Below are 10,505 nucleotides of genomic sequence, written 5' to 3'. Positions count from 1 at the left end.
GCTTCCTCAAGTACATGGAACTTAACTATTTCGGTAGTGACATGGATAAGTACGTGAAGCTTAGCTATTCCGGTAGTGACGTTGATCTTCATTTTAGCTTTGGAATCCATGCAGGGGAAATACGGCAGACCTTTACGGAAATTGATTTTATTAAATTTCGTGAAGTGCTATAATATTCTTGATCTTTTTGGTTGATTAATGCAATTGGATATTAATTGGCTAATTGCTTCAATAAGTGTTTACTTGTTATTGGTTATGAAATTATTGCTGGAATGCTATTCATTAAGGGTGTTTGTACCATATTTAGGGCCTCTGTATTTAGATTTCGTATAAATACTCGGGGGACTCAAATGTAATTATGTAATAAAGGTAGGGGCAAATATGTAATAAGTGAGGAGCCCTTATTCTATAAAAGGACCCCTCACTATCCTCATTAAGGGAGACCAATTCTTAGGCCACACCCTCACCCTCTCAGAGCTCTCATCCTCATAGAGAAGCTCCCTCTCTCCCTCATAATCCTCTCAGAGAAATACAATATCAGTGTGGACATAGCCCAAACATTGGGATGAACCACGATACATCTTGTGTTATTTACATTTTCTGCAGATTCACGGTCGGATTTACGTTGTTCCAAGACCTCCGGTTTTGTGCATCAACATTTGGCGCCGTCTGTGGGAATCGATATGAAAAGTTGTGTCGATTCTCCTTCATTTTTTCACCTCCACCGTGAATCTGCAAAATCACAAAAAACCCAGAAACAGAAAAAATCTAAATCTCAAACACTTTTATCCTTCGCCGGGATTTCATAGTCCCCAACAAAAAGACTCTGCAACAAAAGCGATTTCACAGGGATTTCAACCCAACTAACACTATGATTTCCAAAGCTACAAGCTAAGCTTATCTTTTGCTTTTCACAGTCCCCAACAAAAGCTATAGATCTGTCTGGTGGTCTTGTTCTCCGCAGAGACATTCAAGATACCGTTAGCGTCAATGTCGAAGCAGACGATGATCTGGGGTACTCCTCTGGGTGCAGTCGGGATTCCGGAGAGCTCGAATTTTCCGAGCAAGTTGTTGTCCCTGATCCTGGTTCTCTTTCCTTCGTACACCTGGATCAAGACTCTGGGCTGGTCGTCGGAGTAGGTTGAGAAGACTTGTTCTTTCTTGGTGGGGATGGTGATGCCTACGGTGCTACAGTTCAGGGCGTCATTCTTAGCGGAGAGGGCAACGAGAAGGTTCAAGACTAGCCCGCCTCCCCCACGCGTATCTCTATGTACGCCCACTCTCCATTCTCTCTACAACGCAGAGGCAAAACTGACCCGACTCGTCGAACCGAGCCTAACCCGTGTGATTCATCTCCTTCATAGCTGCCGTCATTTCCGCCAATTGAGTTACCATCGCCTCCGTCAGTTGATTTCTCTGAAATTGGTAGCATTTTTGTCAGAATCCGACGATGGGGACTCGAGAGATATACGAACAGAAGCTGATGAGCAGGAACTTGCACCACGATCCCAGAAAGTCGGGGGAGAGGGCTCTGTCAGGGGACTTCCTCAACCTCACCGCCGTCGGAGACACAGTCATTTTCGTCGGCTGTCAGTCCCACTCAGGTTCAGAGTTCCAAGGTCCTCTCAGGTCGGATCGATGACTTCCAGTCCTCTCATGTCTGATCGACGACCTCCTAGCGGCCGTGTCATTGACAGGAAATTCGACAACTTGTCGTCTCGTGCTTCATTCTCTTCATTTTCCGTCTCTAAAAGGCAGAATGTGGCTTTAAGGAGGACACGGTCTCCCAGAATCTGTACCATGGCCAAGGAATTGTAGTTCAACAAGGATGGCTCTGCCATCAAGAAACTACAGACTAATGTCAACAAGCTCGTCGACCTTGTTGAGGGCGGTCTTGTTCTACCACGACATCACGAATTACAGAGTTTCGATCTGAAACTCCACACAGCGAGGATGATCGTGGTAAGTTTCAGGTTGGCGAATATTGTAGGTGGACCCGATGGCCTACTTTGCAGGTGGACCGGGTGGCGAACAACATGAGCAAATTGATCAATGATGTGTTCGGGGGTAAGATTATGCTCCAAACAAAAACCCCACCCACTAAGATAATTGCAGAAAGAAGAAAAAAACAAGAAAAAGCTGAAAGTATAGCTATCCACTAATGCACATCAGCCCAAGCTCCAAGTTGATTAAGGGAATCAACTTGGCACGATGACAGCGCAAAAGATGCCCACCAACTTTCATCATGCATGTTCCCACTCCTCACAGACGACACCATGATGTTAAAGAAAAAGAAAAAGAAGGAGGAAAAGAATAGAAAAAGAAAAAGACATAATTGTGGTGAGGATAACATGCAGAAGAGGGAATTATAGGCGTGACCCATTGAGCAGATGGTCGACTTTATTTTTTAATGATGTAATTTATTTTTCTTATCTTTCGGAGACATCTGTATAAACCCTATCAGAGGGTAATAGTAAAAAAAAAACCCAAAATAATGGGTTGGAATGTTATGTGGAGGGCGAAAGCCCATATGCCCAAAAGAGCGAGGCCCTCTATTATCACCAATCAGATGATCAAAAGTACGCCCAGTACTACAAAAAATTATTCGGCTGCCTGCCGCTATTATTACCCACTAGGTGATCAAAAGTACGTCTAGTACTCCAAAATTATATATGAGCATCACTCATGTCAATCATACATAAACATTCATGAGCATCACTCATATCAATCATACATAAACATTCATAACCATCATTCATGTCAACATTCATAAGCATCACTCATGTCAACATTCATGAGCATCACTCATGTCAACATCCATGAGCATCACTCATGTCAATCAACATAAACATTCATGAGCATCACTTATGTCAATCAGCTTCAAAAGCTTCATTTACAGAGCTCTAGCTTCGAAAGCTTCATTTACAAAAGCTCTAGCTTCAAAAGCTTCATTTACAGAGCTCTAGCTTCAAAAACTTCATTTACAGAGCTCTAGCTTCAAAAAATTCATTTATAAAAGCTCTACCTTCAAAAGCTTCATTTACAGAGCTCCAGCTTCAAAAACTTCATTTACAAAAGCTCCAGCTTTAAAGCTTCACTTGCAAAGCTTCACCTACAAAGCTTCAGTGCAGGGTATACAAATATCACATCCGAACAACCGCCACTTCGGCCCATACATGGATTCAATTTGAAGTCTCCAGCCAACAGACTCTATTGACCGAAGATTTGAGGGACTAGATTATGTACCATATATTGAGCCTCAACTGGGCTTCATGAGAAATACTTGGGGGACTTAGCCCATCACTTATGTATTGAGGAGCGAGCCCTTATTTTTTAAAAGGGACTCCCTCATCATCATTAGAGAGCATCGCTGCTTGCTGAGCAACCACCTCGCCACGAGCATCACTCCTAACCCATTATTCATGTACCGAGGAGCGAGCCCTTATTTTATAAAAGGGACTCCCTCACCATCATTAGAGAGCACCATCGCCTACTGAGCAACCTCCTCGCCGCGAGCATCACTCCTAACCCATTATTCATGTACTGAGGAGCGATCCCTTATTTTATAAAAGGGATTCCCTCACCTTCATTAGAGAGCATCGCCGCCTGCTAAGCAACCGCCTCGCCGCAAGCATCACTCCTAGCCCATCATTTATGTATTGAGAAGCGAACCCTTATTCTATAAAAGAGACTCCCTCACCATCATTAGAGAACATCGCTGCCTGCTAAGCAACCGTCTCGCCGTGAGCATCGACTCTAGCCCATCATTTTTGTATTGAGAAGCGAGCCTTTATTCTATAAAAGGGACTCCCTCACCTTTAACGCCACAAGCCGAGTCAACCAAGGAAACATAAGCCACAAATAGAGTAGCCTCGCAACCTGTGCTACTTCTAGTTGAGCATCATTTCAAATTGAGCACCGTCTCATATCGAGTATTAATTCTAGACGACATCTAGTTATTTCGGCCCACACATGGACTGAATTTTAAGTCTCCAGCCAAAAGACTCTCATGATTGAAGACTTGGGGGACTACTGTTTGTACCATACTTAGGGCCTCCGTATTTAGATCTCGTATAAATACTCGGGGGGACTCAAATGTAATTATGTAATAAAGGTAGGGGCAAATATGTAATAAGTGAGGAACCCTTATTCTATAAAAGGACCCCTCACTCTCCTCATTAAGGGAGGCCAATTCTTAGGCCACACCTTCACCCTCTCATAGCTCTCATCCTCATAGAGAAGCTCCCTCTCTCCTTCATAATCCTCTCAGAGAAATACAATATTAGTGTGGACGTAGCCCAAACATTGGGGTGAACCACGATACATCTTGTGTTATTTACATTTTCTGCAGATTCACGGTCGGATTTATGTTGTTCCAAGACCTCTGGTTTTGTGCCTCAACAAAAGGTTTAGGCAGGATGAGATGTGGTTGGAAATTCAGTATTGAGATTTGAATTCGGGAAATGAGGGTAGTTGGAAATGATCTTTTGTGTAGTTGACTCTATTAATTGTGAAACCAGTTCCAAGCAAGCTCAATGTGCACAGTAGAATAGGATATCGATGGGAATTGTTGATGTGGCTTATTTGGGTTGGAGATCAATGAATTAGATAAGATAACTAGCAAAAGGGGTTTATGAACTTGGGATATCATATGGGGGTTAGTTTCTATAATAGAACATTTGAACCACCTCTGCAGTAGTAAAATGCATGGTATGGGACGTGCAAGTCCGCGTGTTTTATTATATAAATTAATGGGGGTAGCTGAAGAGGTTGCATTACATTCATGCATTATTATCAATAATGAATCAATATTGATTTGATATTTGGCTATATGATTTCATGACACTTAATTTAATATTGTCAATTTACTATGATAAGGTTATGTCCCTATTGAGCTGTTGAAGTTCATCCCGCTATTGTTATGCAAGCTTACGAACTAGACATTCAAGAGGGTAGGTAGGATGAGATCAAATTAGATTGGAGTAGAGAAAGTTTACTCATCTGTTTACTGCAGGTTGTAAAGAATTCCTGATTTGTTTAAGAATCATGAGTCATTTTATAAGAAGAAATTTATTTTCCAACCCGTTTCTATTTCCTTTTATTTACGTTTCAGATTCGGGTTTGAGTTTTTATTATCGACCCCAGATCCGTGGTGTGACAATCATTGAATTATGTTTGACGACCAAAATTTAAAAAGGAAAACTAATGAAAATTGCTTGAAAACTTTGAGTTTTAACAATAATGACAAAATAAAGGGTAAAATAAATAGTACCAAGATTGACTTTTTAGTGTAAAAATGTGGTTTTTCGTTAAAGCGAACAATATTAGGAGTTTTTCGTTAAAATTCTCAATTTAAAAATTTGACATTTATACTAACAAAGAAGAGAGAAATTAAGGGAAGTTTGAACTTAAACTGTAAGTATGAACAAGGTTCACCACAAGTCTTTAATTGATAGCTTTTAACCACGATGGGTCAAATTTAAAGGGCGATATCATCACAGGAACTAAGAAAAAAGTCAGCCTATTGTTATGTATTTATTTAAATTCGCTTGCCACTTTTGTCTTTATATTTGTTTTCTTTGGAGTGGCAGGTATTTCAAATGAACTATGGAATCGCAATTCCATCCAAATTTGAGGGTGCAAAATATAATAAACCAAATTATCATTCTCACTGATTCTTAAAGGTTAAGGGGGTGTTTTCAATTGAGATTTTGAGGGATTTTAATTATTTTAATGAATTTAGGGGTATTCAATCAAAATTTTAAGTGATTTTTTGAAATTCAAAGTGTACTCAATTAGAATTTTAATATAGTTTATTAAAATCCTTAGAAATCCGGATGCATTCAATTAGGATTTTAAAGAAATTTATAACATTCCAGGTGTATTCAATTAGAAATTGATTTTAAAGAATTTGAAAAAGTTGAGGAATTAAAGGGAATTTGAGAGATTTTGTAGTATATTTTAAGCATCCACAAATCTCATATCTTCCCATGAGATTTCGAGAGAATTGAATTAAGATTCTATATGGAATCTCTACAAATCAATTAAACTTTATAAAAATCAATGGATTTATAAATCCATTAAATTATCTCAAATTCTCAATCGAATACACCCCCCTAAATATTACAGCATGTGCCACATCCCTTTCCCTCTTATTTGCTGAAAAATAAAGAACATGAAGAACAAGCAGCAAAACTACACCTAAAAAATGCTTTGGATTATCCTGCACCTAACTACAGTGCAGGACAATCAGTGCAACCCCGTGCGGTATAACCGAAAAAGAAATTGCGTCGCCTATTACCCCTAAGTCTTGTCCGGTCCATACTTCCGATCCCGTGCAAGAACCTCTGGCCAATTTTGTCATTGGAAGTTCTTTGACTATGTCTGCTCTTTGTGCAGTTATAGTAGCCCAATCACTGAACAAATTGAAAAACGCTATGTATATTTCTCCTGTAATTGCAGAAACGCAAACAGAATCAGAATTGACAATCGAGAAATATGCACCAGTTACGTTGAGAATTGAGAAATATGCTAAACCTTTTGTTCCAGTTGCAATCCAAGAGCGAGCAACATCAGTGACGGCTTTAGCTGAACAGGTGATCAACTTGTAAGTTTAAACCATGATTTAAACATGATTTCAAGACTCGCTGACAGAATCAATGTACGAAAAGGCACTCGCGTTTTAATTTGTTACCTTCAAATAAAGAATCAATTCTTGCACAGAGGCCAGAATAACTATTCACCAAGGTTCCGTTGGGGTTCAACTCCCACATCTGTTAAGTTCGAATACGTCATTTCAAAATGTCACTCCTTCACGATACAATTCATTCCGTACAACTTGTTCAGATTAGACACTCAATGGTGTATGCAAGATATCAATTCTGTATGGATTAAATCTATGTATCGGGACTGAAGATACCTGGTTTGCATCCCATCTACAAGGTGAAAGGAAACCTCTCTTAACGTCCTTCGAAGTAAGCTTTTGTTTAGGAGAAGCATGCAAACAGCGATCCGTTCCATCATTTGCTAATAAATTGACCTTCCCCAGATATTGCTGTTTGTCCGTTATGTCTTCATCTCTATATCAGCAGTGAAACCAGATTTATCAAGTTTGTAACAGCGCAAGTAAACATAATAAAATTGAGAAAACAGATCAGGGAAAGATAAAAAAATATTACATTGCCAGGAGAGATTCTGTCTTGTTTAAGCAAAAAGGTGCCTGATGTTTGCCCCTTGAGTTTGCCGTCCAGCAGATGTGTTCGCGATCTTGGTCAAGAGCTTGAGAGGACCAACCAATTGCTTTTGCATCTGCACAGGTAGTGAGACCAAGAACATGTGTATTTGTAGTTTTTGCATTTGTCAGATGTCTTCTTGATTGCCAGGTGTGAACGTGATCATCATTCTTAACGGCCTTTGCACTCACATTACTTGTAATGTATGAAAACTGTAAATGCAACAAAATAAGATTTTATGTGCTACCACGAACAAATTTTTTTCTTATGATTTTATGAATTGTCTATTCAACATACCTCCCTATTATTTGAGCTAAAAGAATTTATCTCCAGCACGGTAGGGTTTGCAAGGAGTTCCATTGTGACATCATTAAGCTGTCTCATATCCCCTCCAAACATGAGAGGAGACCTGGCCATAGACCACAAAGTCATCTGTGAAAATAAATGCACAAGGTCAAAAACATTGCTCAGCGAATAAAAAAGGACTTAAAAGACTCAATCGTCCTCATGTAAGTACCTGCGTTCTTTGCTCCCTTAAACCGAGATTAGTCCATCTGTGTGGACCGTCATTTGAACCTAATATTTCAAAATATGAAATGAAATTATGAGAACCACTCATCAAATATCAAACTCAAAGTGCATTTCAGATTTTGTAAATTTCGAGGAGATAAATAACCCTGCAATGCCTTATAATGATATTCTAGAACTATCCGGTTGAAGTTGCTCAGCCGAATTGACATGGATACAGTTGGTCCTAGATATTGAACTTGATCGTTTTCACACTCAAATGCAGTGCGATGACAACCCATCAGTATGAAACCAAGCACATCAGGCAAGCGTCAATAGAGCTCAGTCATCTATCTTAGAATCTTGAAAGGAAAATATTCATTGCCATATAAAGGAAATAAAAATGCTAAGTCCTCTGACCTGGATCACTAAGCCATCCCAACGGAAGCATATCTAAGTCCGGCCATGACTTCCCCAGCAAGCCTTTGGCTCCTATCATATCAGCAGCAGCAAAATCCCTGGTACGGAATTTATTGTGTTCAGCACACACGAAAAACAAAGAATATGCGAAAGTTAATCTGAACGAAACCTTGTACTGAAAAACAAGTCAATCACCTGGTGACATCAAAATGGGCTAGAACATCTCCCCATGAATCCCAATCATCCCCAGTTATACGGTACATGTTGACCATTCCACTTATAGCCTTGGCCATATCAGGTGTTACTCTGGTTCCAGGAGATAGAGAATACAATATAGGACGGTCAAGTTGCTTCAGAATCTGGAGAAGTATGCATTATTTGTTAAGCACCCACTCTCCATCACAATATTGATGAAGATGCATGTTTTGTGTGTGTGTGTGTGTGTGTGTGTGTGAGAGAGAGAGAGAGAGAGCGAGAGAGTTACGTCTGAAATGTAGGTTATTTCGGGTACGTCTAAGTCTTCACCAAACACGCAGTCATTTTTCACTGCGGGGGGTGGGTAAAAGAAGCAACCAATGACAGAGTTAGCAAGAGATAAATAATATCAGAGGAGTATCCTGATGCTTTACGTCGTCATCCATAACTGACGCAATCTTAATATTGAACAAAATACGGGAACTTTTGTTAATTACCAAAATCAACACCCCATTCAGCATACTGTTTATAGAGTGACCTCAAGAAGGCCTTTCCAGCGCCCAACTTGGTATTCACACTCATGAAACCATTGTGCATCCATGCACAAGTCCTCTCCTTGATCCCTATATCTTTTGCAGTCCAATTTCTTCCAGCCTCTTTGTAAGCAGACCCCTGATAAAAGACGAGAATGAAAACTAAAGCACTGAGACCAAGACTTCAATTTCCCCCATTGCACCACTTATGTTTTCAAAGATAAAAATGAATTACATATGTGTGTGCTTTCTGAATCTTTGTTAACGATAAACTAGTACATTATTTGATGCATCCTCCAAACTTATGTAAAATATAATCACTACAAAAATGAGAGGCTATGTACTTTTTCAGAATCTTTGTTGGTGTGATTAAGTAGTATTACCGTGTTGGTGTCCAAGATCAAGGTACTCGCATTTACTGCCTGTGTACTTATTCCTCTCATGACATGAATCCCGAATTTCAAACCGAGGCTATGTACTTTTGCTGCCACTTCAGCGAACCCTTTCCCACCTCTCGACGAAGGCCACCTATCTGGATCAGGTATCGGCCTCCCCCACTCATCGATCACATCAAACCCAAGAGAATCAACATAAGCACCTGGAACTTTTCTCCTATACCACAGGTAATCCACCACAGCATACTGCATTGAAGTGAAAATACAAAGATGCATAAAACCACTCTCACACGTACAAATGAATGCGAAAAAAGAAACAAAAAAACCAAATTCTTATCGTATTCCATCAAACACCTCATATCCATGAGGAAGGAGCTGCTTTGCCATAATTTTGGCATTTTGGGAGAATTCTTCCTCTGAAATAGTCCAGATAAACGAGTCATACGAGTTCCAACCTCTCGGCGGGGTGCTGGCGCGATCTTGTGATGACACCCTGAAATCAGCATACATTTGCAACCACGATTTGCATCACAAAACCAGAAACATTGAGATCATCAAATAAAACAAATTAGCAACAGAAAAAAAAAAACCAAAGTAAACAAGGAAAAAACAAAATAATAGTGATAGCATTTAATCCAACACACAACATTCCTCAGTTACACACAAATTTTCAGATTAGTAAATTTGAGCTCAGAAACCCAAAAGAATAATGCCACAAATGCAAATACTAATAAATGAGTGGGCAAGTTGCAATTAACAATTCCGAAATGGAATCTCGCAGAAACACTGAAACAAATTCTGGGTTGTCGAGTAGATGATCATGCTTATCATCAACAGGAAACACCGAGCAAGTGAAGAACAGAAGATGATGAAATGGTAAAAAGTAAAAGTGGGTTTTTACCTCTGGGTGAACAGACCGAGTAAGAAGCAGAGAGAGGTGAAGAGGAACAAGCAGACATTCATGGCTCAAGGCTGAAGCTTTGACTCAAGCACTGGGAATTCGATTCCGACCAGACCAGACTGGAATTCAGACGACGGAATCAAACAGGCGGCAATGGAGTTAGGTATGACACCGACATGTTACAGCCTTGATCCTTCTTGGGGGAGGCAATCTACTTCATAACCACTTTGTGGTCTCCGTGAGGAAATGACGAAATGCTATTTAAAAGAACAGAAATTTTTTAGCGTTGAAATTCTACATGTCATAATACATGAATATATAC

At 39.8% G+C, this 10,505-nt stretch overlaps 1 protein-coding gene across 2 annotated transcripts; it reads right to left on the bottom strand.

Moving 5' to 3' along the window:
• Positions 1-6,030: 6,030 nt before the first annotated feature.
• LOC103403046 (uncharacterized) lies at positions 6,031-10,505 on the bottom strand. 2 transcript variants are annotated; one of them, XR_003770063.2, is made up of 14 exons: positions 10,184-10,505; positions 9,637-9,775; positions 9,271-9,528; positions 8,852-9,026; positions 8,644-8,705; positions 8,355-8,518; positions 8,160-8,257; positions 7,750-7,808; positions 7,530-7,664; positions 7,179-7,444; positions 6,920-7,079; positions 6,695-6,810; positions 6,538-6,588; positions 6,031-6,450 (listed from the first exon to the last, which is right to left on the bottom strand). XR_003770063.2 is itself a non-coding variant. In XM_008341859.4 (14 exons), exons 1-14 carry the CDS (start codon positions 10,243-10,245, stop codon positions 6,230-6,232), a joined length of 1,929 nt encoding a protein of 642 aa, XP_008340081.1. In that variant the 5' UTR covers positions 10,246-10,505; the 3' UTR covers positions 6,031-6,229. The 2 variants fall into 2 exon arrangements, 1 of the variants encoding a protein (XP_008340081.1); XM_008341859.4 differs by having other exon boundaries at positions 6,695-6,773.

The sequence above is a fragment of the Malus domestica genome, chromosome 16 (assembly GCF_042453785.1).
Source record: "Malus domestica chromosome 16, GDT2T_hap1".
Taxonomy (NCBI): domain Eukaryota; kingdom Viridiplantae; phylum Streptophyta; class Magnoliopsida; order Rosales; family Rosaceae; genus Malus; species Malus domestica.
This window is presented reverse-complemented; position numbering and strand designations above follow the sequence as displayed.

Coding starts and splice junctions, on each gene's coding strand:
- LOC103403046 (XM_008341859.4), bottom strand. CDS start 10,245: ATGAATGTCTGCTTGTTCCTCTTCACCTCTCTCTGCTTCTTACTCGGT. Junction 8,258..8,354: donor GCCCATTTTGATGTCACCAG/GTGATTGACTTG, acceptor ATTCCGTACCAG/GGATTTTGCTGCTGCTGATA. Junction 7,809..8,159: donor GGGATGGCTTAGTGATCCAG/GTCAGAGGACTT, acceptor TTGAAATATTAG/GTTCAAATGACGGTCCACAC.